Source organism: Ixodes scapularis, unplaced genomic scaffold (genome assembly GCF_016920785.2).
Source record: "Ixodes scapularis isolate PalLabHiFi unplaced genomic scaffold, ASM1692078v2 PGA_scaffold4__175_contigs__length_147842914, whole genome shotgun sequence".
Lineage (NCBI taxonomy): Eukaryota > Metazoa > Arthropoda > Arachnida > Ixodida > Ixodidae > Ixodes > Ixodes scapularis.
The window spans coordinates 105,567,004-105,588,248 of NW_024609879.1; the positions used below are offsets into that span (position 1 = coordinate 105,567,004).

General features: G+C 46.6%; 1 protein-coding gene across 26 annotated transcripts in view; it reads right to left on the reverse strand.

Moving 5' to 3' along the window:
• Positions 1-21,245, reverse strand: part of LOC8034521 (CUGBP Elav-like family member 1-A) — a 505,021-nt gene that overhangs the window by 46,862 nt on the left and 436,914 nt on the right. For all 26 annotated transcript variants that reach the window (XM_042293297.1, XM_042293295.1, XM_042293296.1 and 23 more), the window contains 3 exons: positions 19,032-19,172; positions 1,825-1,882; positions 756-833 (listed from right to left, as the gene is read on the reverse strand). In XM_042293297.1, the coding sequence (XP_042149231.1) occupies positions 756-833; positions 1,825-1,882; positions 19,032-19,172 (277 nt within the window). The remainder of the gene's footprint in view (positions 1-755; positions 834-1,824; positions 1,883-19,031; positions 19,173-21,245) is intronic.

Sequence of the window (21,245 nt, forward strand, 5' to 3'; positions counted from 1 at the left end):
TTGAAAAGCACTTTAGTGCCCCTTTGAGGGTTTACACTGGCACAAAAGAAATCGAGGCTGTATTTGGACCAAAAAAGAGTTATCTAGGAGAGCATAAAAAATTTGAAGACATTTTAAGATGTCTTCAAATTCTTTAGGCTGGAGTTGAAAGCAATAGCCAGCTTATTTTATAAAATGCATAAGAGAAGCATATTGGTTATATATTAAAAAGGTTAATTGATACAAAAAAAAAATACTAATATGAAAGGGGATTTTCACGAAATTCTGGAAAATATAATCAGAGTCGAAGATCTAGGAGTCTGAATCCCACATAGTGTGACAGAGAGTCAACACTCTTGCACAGTGCTAACAAGGAGAGAAAAACCAAAAGAAAATGGGAGAGATAATAAGAATGGAAGGAGGCAGTAAACTATGTCACTTATTAATTTTTTTAGGAAATTTTATAAAGATTCAAATTTTATTAAAATTTTTTTATGACCTGTATTTCTCAATTTGTATTGTGCTGCATCGTGGAAAGGAAGGGTGTTAGTGTGAGCATTTAGAACGTGCTCAGATTGCCCAAGCACACATTTAAACAAGGCATGCAGCACAGCTAAGTTAACATGCCTCTGTATTTGATGGCACCACAGAATACTTGTAAGATGAAGTGCAGACAAGACTCATTCTGAACCAAAACCTGCTAGAACCAATAAAAAAAAAAAAAAGGTGCTAGAAAGATTGTTGCTTTGTGAGAGAACTGTTCAGTGGCTCTGCACCTGTACTCGAGTTGTTTGCCGATGCCTGGGCTGCTGCCAGGGCAGCCAGTTGCTGCTGCACATTCAGGGATCCAAGACCTTTGTGAGAATGAGAGAACACGAAAGATAATATAAGCAGACAGCCAGAATATGCCAATGACAGTTCAGAGTTTGCCCACGTGTGTGCATACAGTTTGATCTCTGGCAATGTAAGAACAAACGACGTTCATGTTATTAACATTCATACAAAAAAAAATGTTTTTTTTTTGCACGAAGAATTGTGGTAACGATTTTTAACCAGTGATGTTTCGCGAAGCCCTTGTAGATTGGCGGAGATGATGGAGGACCCCGTTGGTGGGGAGCGGAAGGGAAAGGTATAGGCTAATTATGATAATGTAATAAATTAATATAACAATATAACTAAGGGCTAGTGTGAAAAAGACTTCTTTCATTGACATACACACGAGAAAATTCACCCAAAAATTGGAACGTTTCTTGTCGATCTGAGAAAGACAACTTTTGTTGCTGGGCTTGCCTCGCGGACCCCCATTTGAGAACCACGGCAGTAGGGTATATTGCAAGGCACCACCCAAAAGCTTTTTCTTCCACAGCAGAGTTGTGTATTTGTTGAGGAGAAGGTGCGAACTCCGACCGAAACCTGGGGAAATCTATTGAGAACTGTGACATCAAAGACTTCCAAAGCTGTCGGGGGTCACTAAAGTTGTCTTCCTACTAGGGATTATGCATTCAAAGCTTTTTTTTAAAGCAAAGTAGTTTAAGCGTTTCCCTAGACACAAAGATTATGTTGTAAAGACCCTCATATTTGTATTATTGAAAATGTTCCACAGATGATGTATTATATTTTCCAAATATCCAGAGTTCTGCATCATTGTCACACGTAACCAAGGCAAAAAGAGTAGGGGAAAGAACTCTACAAACTTTCTCTTTGCTGAAACAAAAAGAAAAGTGAGCTCTGACTCGCAAATATTTTTTTTTGAATCTTGTATCCTCATGGGTCGAGTTTCCATAAAAGTCTAGAGATACACAAGTGCCTCGCCAGTGCCCCATTAGGATTACATAGAACACTCACCACTGCTCAGCTGTGGGATATTGGCGAAGCCAGGGAATGCTCCAGCCTGAGCTGCTTGCTGCAAGGAAAAGAAACACAAAAATAAACAAGCGTACAGGTGCACTAATCATGCAGTACAAGGATTTGCCTGTTCAAGAAGCAAGTTTCCAGTAGAACAATAATGAAGAAGAGTTATCAAAAATTCCTGTTCATTCAATGGTACACTTGAGTTTTCATTAAAGGTTGCTCTGAAGATAACTATGATGGAGAACCATGAGAATGTCTACCAGGGTTTCCAAACTACTTATCTAATATATCAGAATAATGTGGAGAACTGGGCCAGTTGGTTGACGTTATACATGATGGGTAAAACAGCTCAGAAAACACGGACTACGAAGAGGAACACACACGACAGGACAATGCTGTACTCGCAACTGAAGAATTATAAAATTCTTCAGTTGCGAGTACAGCATTGTCCTGTCGTGTGTGTTAATCTTCGTAGTCCGTGTTTCCTGAGCTGTTTTACTCATCATGTATAATGTATCAGAGTTCATTAAAATAGACAACCTAAAAATTTAAAAATAAAACTGTGCATCCTCAAAATTAATAAAGAAGGGTTGGCCTACCGTAAAATCCTGCAAAGGCGCCCTCCCCCGGGAGATCGCCCATCCCGTTTTTCTGGGTAAATGGCCCTAACATAAAAATTACGAAACATCGCCCACCCCCCAATTCCGGTTGGACATCACGCGATGCCCAACGGGAATCACATCAACCGCGCGATCTGCGGTAACCCCACGCGTGTGACAAGCGAGTTTGTAGCGAGTTCCCGCGTTTTTTGTCCGCGATCTGCGCGATATCAGTTCCTGTGGCATGTAGGTTTGTAGCCGGTTTCCGCGTGTTTATCGCACAGTAAAACACGAATCTACTGTATCAGCAGTCCGCAGTATATTTCCCCATGACACAGCAGTTCGTAGCGAATTCCGCGTATTTATCGCGTTGTGCAACGCGAATGTGCCTTGTCTGCGATCTACGGCATCAGTTCCCGTGTCACGTGGTTTGTAGCGGGTGCCCCTGTGTTTACCATTGTTTTTGATAAAGTTTTGCTGCGTCATCCCCAAAGATAGCCCAGTTCATTTTTGTCTGTTTATCTATTTATTTTTGGGTAAGCGCGCTTAAAAAACACACACAAAAAAAATCAAGTCTGGTTGGGACACGCGTGCCAAAAAATAAATTTTACGCGAAAAAAAAATTGAAAGCAATATTGGAGGCGCGAGGCACGAAAACTTTTCTTGGCAATGCAGTGGAGGGTACAGGCACGCGTTTCCTCTCCCATTTTGAGTGCTGAATAAAGCAGTGCGCGGGCTCTCTTCCACTCCACTGCATTGCCAAGAAAAGCTGTCGTCGAGTTTAACCACCTCCTTTCCACTTGTTTTCTCTCTCGGCATTTCGGGCACGTGGAGGAGAGGTGGATCCGCTTCGCCTTCACGTTGAGGTAGAGAGGAGAGCGCAGAATTTGAAATAAATCTCGCGCCATCAATATTGCTAAAAAAAAAAAAAAAAACTTTTTTTCACGTAAACTTTATTTTTTGATTTCCGTGTTCCACCCAAACTGTTTGCATTTTTTTAGTGGCTTTTTAAGGGATTTTATGCAGCAAGGTGTTGTAACCTGAAAATTGCTGAGAATGTGGCACCAGCGCTGGTGATAAAATGCGCAAGTCTGTGAACATTACGCTATCAGTATCGAAAGATAAACCAGATGCGCGAACGGACGACAAATGAAGTTGCGCCTCTCACGCAGGATTTCTGCTGCTCTCTCCTTTCTGCTCCGCACAGCTCGCCAAAAGTGATATTTGTCTAACACCGTGGTTCTTATTTCTCTACTCACTTGAAGCTCAGTGCCGATAACGGTTTTTTGCAAGATTTTTTTTGTTCTTCAAAAAAACTCCAGTGACATCAAGTTGCTCTAGCTCCGAGCTAGTTTCAGCTGGTAACACTTCTTGCCTTTTTGTAAAGTGGGCCGCAACAACGTGAGAGTTCTTTACGCATTTCATTACGGACTTGGAATTGTTATGAAATTCCTGTAATGTCACCACCTTCAAGTCGAAAAACAGCAAGTTTATTCCATCTGTACAAAATCCCAAAGTAACGATGCGAGGAAAGGGTCGACATACGATCATCCACGCGTTAGCGCAGTCTGTAACCAGGGCAAAAACCTTTTCTGTTCCAAGCTTTTCTATAACCTTCGAAGTCTCTCTTGTGATGTATCACTCATCTCTACCGCATTGTAGAAGATGGACATTGGCGACGCCACCCCGAAGTTCAAGATGCTGTCGCCTCGTAAGTTCGTTCAGCCGTCCGTGAGTATGTTGTCACATAACTGCAGAGTTTGACTTTGTTTTCTACCTGTGTCATCACGCGGGCGCACTCCGCCTCCAATAGCCGACCACCTAACAAGTACCTAAAGTGCGGTGTGTACGCGAGCCCAACAGTATCTCTTTTCGGCGATTGACACAAGGTCTTCCACTAGAATGCACGGTCTGTCCAAAAAGTAAAAGTATCGGGATTGATTTTTGCTAGCGAAGGGGACTGGGTGGTGCAGGGTGGTCTCCCTAGGCAGGGACATTGGTGGGATATCGTAGGCACACGACTTGACCATGTTCAGTTGCCTCTAAGCCTTTGCAGAGCGTGGATAGCGCCCGGAGTGAGCAGCCGTTTTGTTGTGTCGTCGGGAATCACGGCGCGGTGCATGATTGAACGACGGTACGCGACCGAGTTTCGTATGAAACTGTACACATCCGGTGCTAAGACCCTTGCCCCGATCTGTTAAATGTACAAAACAAATTCCATGCAAAAAAAAAAAAAAAAAAAAGTTTTTGAGTGGCAAAAGTTAAAACAAGAAAGAGAGGACGTTGAGGAGGAGCAAAGCGCAAGACGACGGTCGACAAGCCAAAGTGAGGAAAATGTGGCAAAAGTGAAAGAACTTTTGGACGCTGATCGACATGTGTGAGAATGATAGCGGAGAGCTGAATCTAAAGGAACCCAGCGTGCATTGTGAGACGATTTGCAGCTGGGGAAAGTGTGTGTCAAATTAGTCAAATGCGCCGGGCCACGCGTTGGGAGTTGCTGGCCAAGCACAACGTGGTAACGCTGCCCCAGCCTTTTTACTGTCCAGACCTGGCCCCGCCCAACTTCCTTCTCTTCGCTCGGATGAATCAACGCCCGAAAGGACACCATTATCGGACGGTGGAAAGAGTTAAAACGGCTTTGACGCAGTGCCTGAAGGAGATTCCTGTTGCAGACTTCCAGGTGGGCGTTAGGCACGGTACATGCGTGGAAAAAGCGCCGACAGAGGTATGCGAAGAAAAACCTTATTTTGACGAATTGTAGCTCATTTTACGTATATCTGCAATATTTGTTTGTTTGTTAATGTATTCCCAATACTTTTTGGACAGAACATGTATATCACTAGCGCGAGTGCTTCACCAAGTGTCGTTTGGCACTTCGGTGTCATTCTGTCAACAAATGCTTGCATCAAAATATGCCGGTTAATATGATTATCAGTTTTTCCTCGAGATTTGCGCTTTCGTTTTTCGGCGGTAAACGTTCTGGCCACACAGCTTCCACCGAAGGGCTTCTTCTTGAAGGATACGTAAATCCAGATTCCGATCTCGTCGATTAGGGTGATGCTGCTGCAGCAGGCCGTATGTCCAGAGGTCACTTTGAACATCTTGCGATGCGAAGCCTCAAAAGGGGTTGCGTTTGAAAATTCGTAATTGGAACAACCAAATCTACATACAGCTGGTCCTTTACAAACACCGTTCCCGAGTTCTGAGAACTTGGTGCGTTGCGCACGAGGGTTCTCAAAGCTAAAGCGATGTACCGGTCGATTGGATTGAATTCTTTTGGATTTATTTACCTTTTGGATCGGGTTTCTTCTGCCGACAGCTGCCGGATGAGTAGCAAGAAATTCGCTAAATTGATAAATGTTTGCATTAATGCTAAAACAATCAACAGAATTAGAGTTTACGTAGATCATTTTCGCCGTCCCGCAACTCCCTCCGCAACCCCCCCACGATACCCGAAACTCTATATTCAAGGCCATCGGCGCGCAGGCGCAGTAGCGGCTTCTTCGTTGCGGAGGGCTTAGCGGAGGGGGAAACGCGGTATACGAAAATTTCCTATACACCACAAAGATTCGCCAAAAACGCTCTTGCCGTTATTGACTTTGGTCGCTATCTTTTAGATTTCTGCTGAATTATTCCTGCTCAGAACATTTCTCCAATGTTTCCAAAGCTTCCGAGAAAAAAAAAAAAAAACTTTTTCCTTCGTAGATTTTTTTTTACGGCCTTCAAAACTTCCAGAAATTTTCCATCGCTAGTTTTGGGGTAAAGGGGAACAAAAATGCTGTCATAAAAATAATAGAGTTAAAGAATCACAACAATACTGACGGATTTCCATGAATACTGTCAGTGTTTACAAAGCCCCAAGGTAACTCGAAATGCTCTGGGGGAAAGTTTATAAGTACTTCAAGTGTTCCAAACTGCTGCATTACACTTGTAAAAAAAAAAAAAAAAAGCATTTTTTTTATTTTATTTTGACAATAAGGCATCAACCAGGAGGCTATGCATCAACTCTCCGAGACAGTACATAGACATTAAATAACAAACACATGACGAAAAATAAATTAATGTACTTTCTTTAATTCACCGACCTTACGCTAAGGTGGATGTTTCCACAAATACGAACACACAAAAATAGGACCTACGCCCGTTTGCTTACACTAACGGAATGCACCCCAAAGCGTGAGCATCAAAAGCAAAGGCAAAACTCTGCTCAACACTGAAGTAGCGTTTTCCACGTACGCTCCGCAGCGCACGGGTGGGATGGAAGACAAACGACCGATCTCTCGGTGGGAAAGTGTTATCCAGAATAAATCAAAACAAAAATTATCGCAAAAAAAAAAAAAAAAATGACAGTAGCAGCAAGCGATTCACTAATGGGATATTCATTCCCATTTGTTACCGGGCGCCGTTTGAACAAAGAAATCCCATCTCCGTGCTTCCGGAAATGAGATATTTAATCTTCATTTAACCACGCCCCAAAACTTTTCCCCGCTGCCGCTCGGAGTATAACCAATTTCCAGGTATACGACGAAAACCAGCTCCAGAACAAAACTGAGGAGAACGGAACGGTGTTTACGTATTGAAGATCCCCGCTGGGGATTCGAGCCTGGCGGCTTCATACCGCTTACGAAGAAGCACTGGGGTGCACTCCGACGCCTGTACGGGAGCTTCTCGATCTCTCTCGTCCCATTCAAAGTTTCCAGCCAAGATTCCGGATCGTTAATAACCCAGACCCCTCATTTATAACGCACAATATTAATAATAAAATAAAATACACAATAAAAGCACCACAGCCAAACTGCCAACGCGTGAGCAAAACCTTCAAATTAACCTCAGTAGCAGACGACAAACACACACCCAAAAAGGAACGGTTTTTCCTCATTTTTATTTTCTCCTACGGTTCAATCTGTCGCGCCGGGCAGACGGGGAAAAGAAAAAGAGCAGCAAAATCTTTTTTTTCTTTAAAACAGGTCCGGCGCACTCATTAATTCCAATCGAACCTTTGGCTGCGGCGTCTGCACAAAACCGTCCCCATTTTTCCAATGGCGCTTTGAAAGGGAAGTTAGATTTTGTTTTCTTCCCTAAAATCATTTGAAACTTTTAATCTTACCTTTGGAGAATATTCTCCTTTCCTATTCTCGAAAACTAATGGGTCAAGCAAAAAGATAGATAAATAATGAAACAGGGAGAGAGAACGTTACAAAAGAATCGAGGAAGGTCGGTGAAGACGAATAGTACATTTGCGGCATACTTTTCCAACGCCATTTTTTTTTCTCATCGTTTTCCGCGACAGGGTAATTATTTCGGCAGCCCACATATTTGAAACCACTGCCACCATTTTTTTTAAAGCTTCTATCGCAAAACGCACCACTAAATATATATATATATATTGAAAAGGGAACCAGAGTTAAGGGAAGTCCGGCCGTGAGCGCGTCCCCAAATGGGGAAACAGCCGCGACAATATCTGGTAAAAAAAAGCAAAAACAAAAAATGTGTCAAAGAAAAAAGAAAGCGGGGAGGCGCGAAAAACCATCGTCGGCTTTTAATTAAGACGCCAGTCTGGTGTTCCAGTGCTAATGAGCAGATAACGGCCGCCGGGTCCGAATGAAAAGAGGGCCGCCATGAATAGGCCCCAAAACTCATTAAGGTCTTTGGCGGGAAACGTTGTCAAAGACGAGGGGGCGGTGCGCCCGCAGCGTGCGAGCGCTCTCCAGTCCTGGGAGGCGCCATGACACGCCAGGGACACTAGGGAAATGCGGGGGGAAAATATGAAAAGAAAGATATCTCGGGATTTTTGGATCTTTTCCATTTTTCCCTAGAAAGCTACAACTGAGAACTGACAAGGCCCGAGAAAAAACAAGCGCTCACTCGGGTTCCCTAGATTCCCTAAATATATATAGTTTTCCCTCGAAAGCTTCCCCAACTTGTGGGATCCGAGGGAAACGAGCGCCCAGGCAGCGTTTTCCCATTCGCTAAATTATTACGACCTAACGCCGCAAAAAAAAAAAAAAAAAAAAAAAAAAAAAAAAAGAAAGAAGGCAAGCAGACGTGAAAAGTTCGACGGAATGCGGTGTTGTAGCTACCGAAGCGGTGTTGTGGTTACCAGATCTGCACGTCGGAAGTGTTTAATAACAGGAGGCGGAACACGAAACAATTAACGGTTTAAAGGCACAGTTTTTTGTTTGTTTTATTTCCGCATTTGTCGGTGACGATGCGAGTGACCGCGCCCAGAGTGACTTTTGGTTGCTTGTAGTTATGACGCAGGTATATAACGTCTACAACTGGCGATTTCAGTTTAGTGAAATTTGGAATTGAAGTAGCGTGTCTGCATGTCAAGCCAGCAAAGGACGTCTAACACAACGGTGAAGTGGCTGAGGATTAAACTGAGACCACTAGGGATATTTAACAACGGGGTTTCGTTACAAGGTGCCCATAAGATCGAAACTGTGTCTGAGAGACAGATTTGCGAGTCTTCCAAATGTCCTAAAAATCAACAAGCTAGTCAGCAAAATGAAGATGACCCCAGAAAACAAAGCAATTTACGCGACACACAAAAACAACAAAAAAGAGCTTAGCGACATCTCTAACTTAGGTGCATGCATAGATCCTTACAGAAGTCACGTGTAAATCTCTGAATACTGCCTTCATAAACGAAAACTGCGACTTCCGACTAACGTCGCCCTCACCCGCCCTAGAACAGAGACAGCAAGTTAATACCCAGATAACCTCGATGTCTGCTTATTTAGATTTTTTTTGCAAACCCACCGTGAAACTCGAAATAAAAAGCTTCCTCTAACAAGCTGAATACCCTGCCTACAGCTGCGCCAGCATACGTCGCAGGAGAAAATAAAATAGTAGTTAGGGAGTTTTCGGATAAGGAAGTTCTCGTTCGTTAAAGAGGAACAACTTTGCGCAACGCTTCGCAAAATCTCATATCCTCGGGAAGCAATCTTCGGAACCGCGTCCCCGAACCAATAAAAATTAAAAAAAAAAAGAAATGCGAAGCAAATACTGGCCAGACGCCAAGACCACCGGGGCAGGACTAAGAAGCCATCATAATGGCAACAACGTAGCCGGAAGCTTCCGAGACCTTGCGTCGGCGGAAGATTTCCACGAGTATATAATAACCGAGTATAACCAGGTTTAAGCTTCTCCGTCGTTCTTCGCTAGATAGAGGAAGGAATCTGCTTCCGTCGCAAGTTGCGGAAGCTGCTTCCGCCAGCAACTTCCTGTTCCGCCGGTCAACCAGGACGCAGCGTAAAGTTTTACGAGCGCGGGAAGCTGTCTTTCCTGCACTACACGCTGCTCATCCCAGGATTAAAAGCGATCCCACGGCGGCGCCTACGCGGGGATTAAGCCACGTTTCTCTGCCACCGTTTCCCGGCCGCCCTAGAGAGGGATGAAAGGGCGGGTTCGCCTTAATCCAGCTCAATCCCGCAATCCAATATCGACATTCGTCGAGACGCTTCAGGGAAACTTAAGCAGTGCTCCCCCTTCACTCCACCCGCCTTCCCTAGTGTGGAAGGGAACGAAAATGCGAGCGAGAGCGAGAAAAAACAGCTAGAGAATCAAATTAAAAATTTCCTTAGAAAAAAAAAAAAAGAAATGCGGTTTGCGCAAGTGAGTTATACGGCCAGGCGGAGATTATGTTCAAGAGAGAATGCAACTACAAGGTGACCAAGTACCGAAAATTCACTAATTATTTTTAGAGCGCAGCTCTTAGGCGCCCGTTCCCGGCTTGAGCGGCGTCGGCGTCGCCGTCGGCGTAACCGCGAGTAACCCTCGTAACCCTCGTGAGGGTTACGAGGGTTAATCTCACGAGGGCTACGAGGGTTACTAACCCTCGTAACCCTCAAGAGGGTTATGAGAGTTACCCTCACGAGGGTCACGACGGTTATGAGAGTTATCCTCACGAGGGTCACAAGGGTTACCCTCACGAGGGTTATGAGAGTTACCCTCACGAGGGTCACGAGAGTTGCTCTCACAAGGGTTACTAGGGTTACCCAGGTCACGTGACCCCTCCCCCGGGGTAACGTGATCTCGGGGGCGTGACCTGGGGATACCCCCCGAGGTCACGTGACCCCCGTTGACGTCATCGCCACTGATGACGTCATCAGTGACGTCACTGATGACGTCACCGGCATCCGCATCGCCATCATCATCACTGATGACGTCATCAGTGACGTCACTGATGATGTCATCGGTATCCGCATCGTGATTGACACTGATGACGTCATCAGTCACGTCACCGATGACGTCATTGGCATCGTCACGTGACCCCGAGGTCATTTGACCCCCCCCCCCCCCAGTACCCTTCCCTCCTCCTCCTCAAGAGCTGCGCTCTAATTCGGCGTTACAAGGAGTTGTAAACTGCTTTCATTTTTTAATTAGACATTTTATATTTATGTTTACATGTTTACATTAAAGAAATGGAGGCAACCAATGTTGAAAGCGAGCCCAGTTCCTAAAACTTCTGGATAGAGCACGCAGTTCCGAGTTATGCATTGTTAAACTCGGTTCTAAAGATCTCTCGATACCAAAACATAACGCGCCATGCTCGGTGGTATGGCGCGGTTGGTTGCACAGACCACATTTCTGCAGCTTTCACCGCATCTTATAATAAACATCTGTACTCATAAAAAAAAAAAAAAAAACTATGATGTACACTGTTAAGAGGTGAATTGCACCCAACTTAGACTTGGCTCTCTGCCCCTCGATTTAGGACTCAGCTTGCCTCATTCCGGAACGATGGTAATTATAAAGACGATTAACGCTGTCATAATGAAAAGTGTGGGCCGGAGAAAAGAAGTCTTCCGAAGAAAACAAATAAAGCGGGATCAACGAGGCCCAAAGCCAAGGCAAAGCTAAACCGCAAGGGTGCTTTTCCGCTTAACCCCGCTGTCCGGCAGGAAAGTACACGCGTGATGATGTGCGGCTCAAAACAACGCACGCGCACTCCTCTTGATCTGCGCTCCCTATCAACATAACGAAGCCACCTGTCCACATAGAAATGCCCAACTAAGAGAAACAGGGAGAACGAGAGAAAGGGGAGAGGGAAGGAAAAGAGAAAGAGTACAGAGAAAACAAAAAAAGGGAGAAGGCCCTGTGACAACTACAAGCGAAACTAACCCAAGTCAGAGCAAAAGAGGGAAAAGCCCGACTGGGATTCGGGAAAGGGTAACCAGTACAGTCGGAATCTGATTTTCGCTCCCTCCTCAGCTCGACCCCCTCCCCTATTCAAACATAAATGTAAGGAAGGATTTTTAGACTCCCCTTCAATCCCTTCACGCCCGTCGTCACTTGGCTCATTTACCGAGTTGCAGCAGCCTGTATAAACATACAGAGGGAGAAAAAAAAAAAAGACTCCCCACAACCTTAGGCTTCAAAGTGATTTGGACTCCCCATCGGGCACACAAAAAAAAAAAAAAAATCCATTTCCCTCGGCTTACTTAGCAGCTTCCGAAGCAACTCCCGCGGCGCGCGAACTTTCTCTCTCCCTAACGGGCTCCTCTAAAGGGAGCGGAGTTCAAAGGAAGACGAACGCTACAACCTCGACTCTCCCCGCTCTCCCGCAAAATGTTAAAACTGCACACCATGAAGGCACTAAAACGGGGCAAAAAGAAAAAGGAGAGACAGGAACGTTAAACGCTTCATCCCGGGAAACGATTCTTCCCGTCCCCACCACCCTCCGCTCATTCAGTCCCATCCCAATCTTCGTCGTCGTCCCTAACACAGCTCTCTCTTCCTGCTATCCCCTTTTCCTTTCTGTATTCGTATCCTTCATGCCTTTCTAGCGGCAGCCTCTCGCTCCGCGATCTCATTAGAACGCAATTTAGCGGCCGGAATGTTACCGCTCGGGGCGACATCTGCCGGAGGCGCCAAGCAGCCCGTTTCGCAAAGTGCGGCTGATTGCCGCGGCGCGGCGCTGCGCGTTTTCTCTCTAAACCAAATGCAGAAGAGATTAGGAAGAGAGAAAGGGGAGGGGGAGAGTGGTGGTTACGGACTGCCGACGATTTGGCGACTTGAAACTATCGCTAAATTTAGCCGAATTAAGGTCATGGAGACAGGGGTTAGCTGCGTTCATTTCGACACTGCGCGAAACCGGCAAATCGTAGCTTCTCGTACTTAACATGTAATGAGAGTGTTCCACTGCTCGATCACTCGCCGTCGGTCAATTGTTAACACGTGGTTTATGGACGCCATGGTGAGTCCAATTTTTACTGGGGGTCTGTAAAGGTACAAAGGTTTTCGTTTTTTTTTTTTTTACTTTATTCTGATTTTATATAAGCCTGGAAACGATTAAATATTTCATGAAACCCATAAAAAAGTACCTTTCATTTGCCACCAATTTTATCTGATACGCTAAGTATTTTTTAAACGCGAATACCTTAAAATCGCGACCTTGCATTTCGCCACGTATCTGGCAACAGTGGTTGCTGCTTCGGTTTGGCCTCAAGCAGTGGTCACGGTGCTTGAGGCAAAATCAGACGCGCGAACCTGCTAGCTCGGCGCCTGTGAAACCGGCAAAGGACAGGTTCACAGGTAGCCAGCTAGGGAGAGACGCTGTTGATCAGTCTGCTTCCCTAAGAACTGGGTTAAGGTTGTTACAGTTGTTACCACCGTGGTTCCGCCAAAGTGCCCGGCGCTCACGGCTCGCCGGGGCTATCGACGTGCATCTACCGGGAGAGGCGCTGACGTTCCACTTCTTCATATTTCGTTGCTTGGAAGCCGTCACGGCTTACTCCGCGTGCCTTTCGGCGGCCTCTGCGCGTACGAGCGGCATCGGGTAATACGAAGAGCGGTACATCACACTAAGCAGAGGAACATTGAGGCATCGATCTATTAGCAACGCGCTTGTTCTGTCGCCTTTTTCAACGTATGAATATGAGTAAATGATGTAATATGTTGTGATTTCGCTTGTGTCGTGTGTTATTTCGAAATTCATAGCCGTTATTAAAGACATCGACCGCGCATGCTCTTGTCCGCTGCGATACGAAACCGTATCGCACTTGCCTTTCACTTATTTCAACATAAACACGTCACGAAAACGAACACTGCCGTCCCGCCATTGCCTGGTCGGGAAAAACTAAGCATCGCGAGGATAGCGTTTCACACAAGAAGGGTGTTCAACTTAGAAGTAGGAGCGCGGTGAAACCTCGCATCACGAAGTTCAAAATGTGACCGATTCTACAATGATTTCTTTCGTAACGACTGCGCGACCACCGAGAAACTGCTAGTAACCCACAAACTCGTCCCGAACTCCAAACCGTCCGGACGGACAGCGTACGAGCCACAACCGTCGCCAGCATTTCTACGACCAACCGCCAGGGTAGCGACATCCGACAGCAGACGACACTCCGGCTTTCGTGACATCATTTGTTGCCCCTTCGGGACAACGTTTTGATCTATGGGTGGCACAAGACGCTAAAAACAAAAACGGGTTCTGCGCGGAGAGCAAGTCGTCTGCTTCTTGCCCAGGAGTAGCAGTGACGTCAGAAGGACGCCGAGTTCCGATTGGTTTTGATTGGAAGGACAGTAAGCAGATCTCAATGCTAGATGCCTTAAGGTCTACCCACTATTTTTTTTTCTTTTTCAATCGGCCAATAAGAGTTCGGCGTTCTGACATGACCGGAACCCCTGTGCAAAAAGCAGACGAACTTGCGCTCCGCATAGGCGCTATGCGCGTACTGTTCAGTTAGGGCTAGTTCACACATTTGCGTTTGAGTGTGAACGAGTGCGTTATGCGAGCGCTCGTGACCGGTTACGACGACAGAGCACACTGGCGACATCTATCAGGTAGCTCTAGAACTCTTCCGTTCTGCGTATGGACTGAAGGTTTTTCCGTAGTTGCGAGATGGAATTTACGCAGTACCTATGAGAACCTATAGATTCTAACATTGTGAGAATTAGCTGAACTCCACGGTAAAAAAAAAAAATAAATATATCCCCCCCCCCCCAAAAAAAAAAAAAAAGATATGGTTGCGATTTTTACCTTTACGCATGAAATGCAGTATTCAGGATAGATTGTTTCCATCGCTTGAAAGAAATTAAACCGCCGTTCCGACATTGGGTGTGTCACGCGACGTATATTTATCCGCTAAACTTAGCGGGGAAACTGAATTATCGTATCGGTCACGGGACCTCAACCTCTTCCGCTAAATTTAGTGGGGAAACTGAATTGGTCTATCAATTTCCCAGCTAAATTTACCGGAGAAAATGATTTGGTATATAGTTTACAAGGCGTAAATTTTCCCGCTAAATTTGGCGGGGAAACTGATTTGACGTGTACAGGGTGTTCACGCCATCTTCCGGTCGTCATGACAGGGGGAGAGAGATACTCAGGGTTCTCCCACGTTTACCTCGTGTTTCACTAACGAGAAATCGCGCGAGAGCCACGCTCTAGAGTTGCCCCAGTCTCGCGCTTCCAAGTTGCCGATGCCCACCGGGACGAACAAAATGACACAGTTAAAGGTCTTTTGATGATCTCGAGACTAGGGACGCCGGCGAGCTTCGGTGATCGCAGCTCAGCAGACGGTGCTCGCTTGCTTCGATCTGCTGCCGACAGATGACGCAACGTGGCAAACACGAGGATGCGGCGCCAGCGGCGACTCGACCGACTATCTCCGTACAACGACAGGTGCCAACCAGGTCACTACGGTACACATAAATGCAAGCTGACAAGGTGCCTCAGGAAAGGAACCTTGAAAACCAAAGCAAGCTAGTTAAAACGTTAGAAAATCGGGCATTACAGAGACTCGCGTCGCGCTGAACGAAGCGCAATAAAAACTTTCGGAAGATCGTTTGCTAAACACCAAGACGCAGCTCGGCGACCCTTGTGGGAAAGCTCGGTGCGTATCTTCGGCGCCTGGGGAGGTGGGTGCCATCGCCGATGCACCTGCCGTTCACAAAGTATAGTTGAACGGGTTTAAGGGCTTGTAGGTTTTAAGTCGTTCCCAAATATATAGACCAGGTGGCTCGAATAGGTAGTCGTGAAGATGCGCCCACGATAGCTTCGGAAGATTTGCCTTTTCCTCGAGAAACAAGCGCTCTTTCCTTTCACCCAAGGAAAACAAGTCGATCACGAATAAGCAAATTTCAGGACTCACCGCAGTTACTACTCTACTGCGTGTCTTTTTTCAAGTATGCGCTACTCACTACGGGTTCTCAAAAACAATAGCCAAGCGAACGCCCCCCCTCCCCTCCCCTCCCCCCCCCCCCCCCCCCCCCCCCCTCGGGAAGTTCGGTCACATATATGTTTTCGTTTACCTCCGCACAGCCTGCATAGGATTAGGTCACGCGTGTTTCCCCACTTGGTGTATGGGTCACGTGACGTCAGTTTTCCCGCTAAATTTAGAGGAGAAAACACACGAAGGACGAACGAAATTTTGCGTTTCTTAAGCTGTTAGTGGCCATAGCAGATACACGCAGATCGGAAGTGTTTGGCGGCTACTCGATAGATGGCGCCAGTGTTTCTTACTGTCGCAAGCGGCCACAACGCGCGTGTTCACTCTCGAACGCAAATGTGCGAACCAGGCTTTAAGCTATAACTCGTCGCAACACAATATGGCGGAGATTCATAAAATTGAGACAACAAAGAAAGAAGGAAACGTTAAGGGATAAATTGAGTTCCCCACTTTTAGACCGGAACCGAGTTGCACTCGGCATACGTTAGTCGGCAATGTGCCTAACAGGACGCTGCTTGCCGGAGGAAAGGGGAAAAACAAGAACGAGAGTTCTATCTAATAACGTGGAACAAAAGGGGGAACCGCCATCAGCACAAAGAGACGCCGCCGCAATGCAATCAACGGGGAACTATTGGAGGTTGGGGGCTGGCACGACGCGGTGGACCGAGGGCGGGAGAGACGTTATTTCTGGTGCACTCCGTGCGTCGGAAATTAGGGACCCCCATAGACTTCCGGATGCATCTAGCGTCGCATCAAGGTGCTGCGCGGAAAAGCCGAACACACAAAAGCAGGAAAAACAAAGGCGGGGGTGGAAAACTCCATGGGGACTCGGTCCCAGACCACACCGACGGAGCGCCGATGTTTTGACGGACGGAGGGACGAAGAGGAGTCGCTGATGACGCGAGGAAACGAGACGCGGTCTTTCGGGGCCGCCTAAATCAACTACGCATCGCAGAATGCCAGAAATTCGTGTGTATGCGACGCGATAGCGGTGGTGATGGGATGCGCAGGTTTCGAAAACACGACGTTAACCGGATCAAAGGATAAAAAAATAAAAATAAACTTCCCGACGAGGTGACATAGTATTACAATAGGTGACATAACTCAAACATCACATAATAAACTTCTAATTGGTGACATATCATAACCGACGAGGTAACATAAACTTAGGCCTAATGCTTGCCAAAACAAACAGTAGCCGTCTGGGCGCCTGCGCCATTTATTGTTAGCGATATAAACTTTCCAGGAAGGGCAATAGTGTTTTCTTCTTTGCTGAGGTTGTTTTTACCGAAATGAATTAAACAGACACCGTCAATATTATTTCTTGGGGACAAAATCGTTTTTAACACAGGATACGTTTTATCAGCCGATATGCAAGAAATTCTGAAACAACCGTTTTTTTTTTTACCAATATTAATTAAAAAGACAGCATCAGTATTTTTTCTTGTGGATAAAAATCGTTTTCAACACAAAATAAGTTTTCTCAGCCGATTTGCAGAATGGAGTTCTGTAACAGCCGATAGTAACGAAAAACCGGCACCGAAAAGCGCTCCACCCATAGGGCAGCACATAAAAAAAGACTCCAGTCAGCCGGCAGGATCTCTAGTCACAACCTCGAGATCGTGCGCCAAGTGCTTTGCCAACTGAGCTATCCACGGCTGGTGGTCGGAGCACGGAAAAAGCGAAATCTTTGGCGCTGCGCGCGAGGGCCTTTCCTGTTGCGCCTCGCCATCTCCCGGCGTGTGTCAGAAACGAGAGCCAATCTCCGAAAGGCGGTACAGCTCAGACGCCCTTCTCTTCTTCTCAGGAAGGTCCATCGCACATTATGCGCGTGTTTGTCAGCATGATCCAGCGTGCGCGTTTGTCAGCATGATCCAGCTTGTGTATTTCGTAGCATTCCTTCACCTAGGTAACGTCACCTTCTCAAACTTTCGCATTTTGTCACCACCGCTATGGTCAGTCACACGAAGTTTGAGCTTTCTGCGAGTCACTTTATTTGTGCCGAGTGAAAAACCGGGTTTTGCTTTCTCTGTCGCACCTTGCGGTTCTTCTATACGGGGTGGGAGATATTGTCACGAATGAAGGCGACGAGAGGGTAAACAGTGAACTGAAAATAAAGGTTTCATCGGCGAACTTGTGCCAAGCGTCGTCTCTCATGTTATCCCTAACACGGCTTGAAGGCGAAAGCCCAAGTGCCGATGCATTCAAGACAGATACGTTCACGTCCTCTTTTTTCACATTGATTACTCTTAATTCCTCTTAACTCGCTTTGTCATCCTTGGTAATTTCATTGCCTCTACTTTGCCTGAGTGGTCCCGTAAACGTTTTGGTACGCTTTGTGTCACCGACGTGCTCTCTCTCAGGGACTTCGAAGGTCGACTGAACGGTGAGAGGTATAGGCTTTCGCCTTAATAAAAAAACGAGCGTCGAGACAGCAGAAAAGCGTGCAGCGATTTGGCGGCGTAACAGCAAGCGAGAGCGAGACCGACTTGGCAAGGTCATTCTGGCCTCCTTATCTTTTTACGCTCGGGGTAAGAGTGTACGTAAATCTTCTAGATGAAGGGAGAAGCGCATCTTCTCGATCATACGCGCGGCAATACAAATCTATTGGAAGTTACCGCGTGTCCAGACATTCGAAACGGCGCAATCGCCAAGACAGCCAGCTTGCGTCCGTTTCCCGAATATAAACACTTAAGCGAGGCAAAAGGGAAGAGATGCTACGAATTCTCGAAAATTTGTGCAACGCTGGTTTTCTTGCAAAACCAATAGTTTGGCCTACGTGAAACTCCGCTTCACCATAGGATAAAAAGTGTTTACCTTTGTTTCTTTTTATACGGAACGTAACATACCGTTTATCAATACTCTAAATTGGTCACACAACACCCTAAAAAAAAAAAAAAGAAAAAAAAAAGAAACGTTCTTGAAAGGTTTTTTGACGCCCCAAAAACTCTTTTAGCTCGTGAAAAACGGTTTCGCCCTCCCCCCCCCCCCCCCCCTAACTAGAAAAACAATTGGACGACAACGAACTCTTCCGTATTAAAAAGGAGCCTAAAAGAATCCCCTATAGGTTTTTTACGAAGGACCCTTTTAGGGGGTGCTTAAATAACTTTTTAAGGCGCAAAATGTGGACAAGCCGAAGAGACCCCTAAAAAGTATTTTATAACCAAACTTTTTTTTTTTTTTTTTTTAAGAGTGCATTGGACCGAACAGAATCGTTAAGATTTGCGATTCAGCGCCTCCCTTTCCCGCTTAAAAAAGATGGAGGACGAAAGGGGGAGCTTTGGTTGAACGACAGCGCGCCCTATGACCGCTGACAAGTACTAATATTGATGTACTGACGTCTCGCGTGCATATGAAGGAAAGCAACGCCAGACCGGTTTCCGAACACCACGGTGACAGAGAAGGAAGAAGGACGACTCACGGCGAGGTACTGCGGCGTAACCGTTCCCAGGTTGACGAAGTTGGCCATGGTCCACAGGTTGGTCATCACCTGCTGCTGCCTCTTCTGCTCCTTCTCCTTCTGCGTGTCCGCGAACTTCACCACCATCGGGTTGTTGCAGCCCTGCGCGGGAAGGCACGGCGCGCGTCAGCAGCGCACTACGCATCCGCCATACGATTCGTCAACGATATGGCCGTCCCGGACCTTTAGGAAAATAAAATAATGCCCACGTCACACGAGAGGGGGATAAGGCCAGTTTCACCGAATGAAATTCGCGTGTGACCGACTCATTCGACGATCACACAAATTTCTCACCAAACATCAGCGTAGCAGTATATACTCCGTCGCTCCGTCGGCCGATCGAGGAAGACATACTCAAACACGCGATACGGCTTATTGCACGCGGACGCAGTACAACAGTCAGGAAAGGCGAGAAGTGCACTAATTGTATTGGGCAACATACATTCCGCTCCCACTCCCCTTTCTCTCCCTCTCTCACACACCATGCAAACACACGCACACCAGGCCGGCTGCACCTGAACCTGTCCCTTAACGGCTCGCCCATTCCCGGAGCGCGGTCCACAAATCGCCTCCGAGGCAACAAACAATCGGGCAATCAGGCGCGAGGGTAAGGCAATAAACGCAACCGAATTAGCGGCCATTCGCGCGGCCGCACGCTCTCCTCGTTCCCGGTTGCGGAAAAGCGACTCGGGAAGCTACGGGCCGGAAGGAAGCGCCCATTTAGGCGCGAAACTGCCGCCTTCGGATGCCACATTCTTCAATCGACTCGGACTTCCCGAAGAGCACCCGGTTCTATAGCTACACTCCCTTACACTCGAAGAAGTGCGACTGAAGCCGACGCAAAGGAGAGAGAGAGAGAGAGAGAGACTCAACAGCTCAAGGTGAGGAGAAAGATAGATCGAAGTGAAGCGGTATAGATCAGAAAAATAAAAAAAAAATGAAGGCGAGAGAAAATTAAAAAAGAAGACAATGGAATTAAAGATTAATTTCCACGAGAACACTTTTCTTAAGTCGTAAGGAAAACGTCGCGACGAAACCGCTAAGGCTCATAAGCACATTTGTGTTTGTCAGCTGCGGCAGGCGGCTGCAGAACGTTTGCCGAGAGCGTTTCGCGAATGGGGTGTGAGGGATGCTCGGACGGTGCAAACAATTCCTGGTGGGCCGCGGAATGGTTAGCTGTCAACGATGGTTTGTCGTTAAAAGCCTCGGTAACGAAAGCACAAACACCGCTAAATCAATAAAAAAAAAATAAAAAAAACGGCATGTTGTGTTTTTGCGTCCGGCATAGGCTGGATTGGTTTGCACACATATTGGCGGTACAGTCGGTGGTGTTTCTCCACCTATTACGCGTGTCTCGCCTTCAGGCTCCATGCGCGGGGAAGCTACGCGAGTTCCCAACGCAAGGACAGAAATTTCATCGCCAAAGTGTGCGAGTCTTGGAGAGAGAGCCTCGGTTTGCTTCGCGAAGCGGGGAAGCTCTAGAAGGCAGCTCTGACGGCTAAAAGCAAGAAACTGACCGCTTTTCGAAGTCACTGTACTGGCAGTGAGGGGGCAAACGAGCTGGGGGATATTACTAGGCATAACACGACACCCAGACTGCAGGAGGCAAAAACGACACAAACGCAGACTTCTTTGCATTTGTATGGTTTTTGCTCCCTGTAGTCTCCGGGTTATGTCTAGTCACTACACAATTCGTTTCACCATAAAAGCTGGACTCCATGGCGCGCAAAAAAGCGACGAATTTCACCCGGCAGCGTTCGCTCTCAGCGTCAGAAGAGTGTCTGTCGCGCCGTGCGTAAAGCGAACGTGCCGCCGGGCGTAGCCTCGTCGGTCTTTCGCCGCATACTATTCGCTCCATGGAGTTCAGCATTAAGGCAGAATGCAGACAAACAAACGCAAAGTCACGGATTATGCCCGGCGCGTGATTCATTCAGCGGGTGAAAACTTACGCACTGAAAAACAATGAGGGGTGCTTGATTGGCCTCGTCGGCTTGAAGCGTCGGCTGCACTCCGAGTTAATGTAAAACAAGACAAAAAAAAAAATATTCGTGTAACTCAGAAGATGATGTAAAGCATCTATGTTTCGGCGTTTATTATTTCGATTCTTCTAGGATTAACTAGTATAAACCTCAAAATCGGCGCGTTTATCGGCCCGCATTGTATACCACTCCTGTT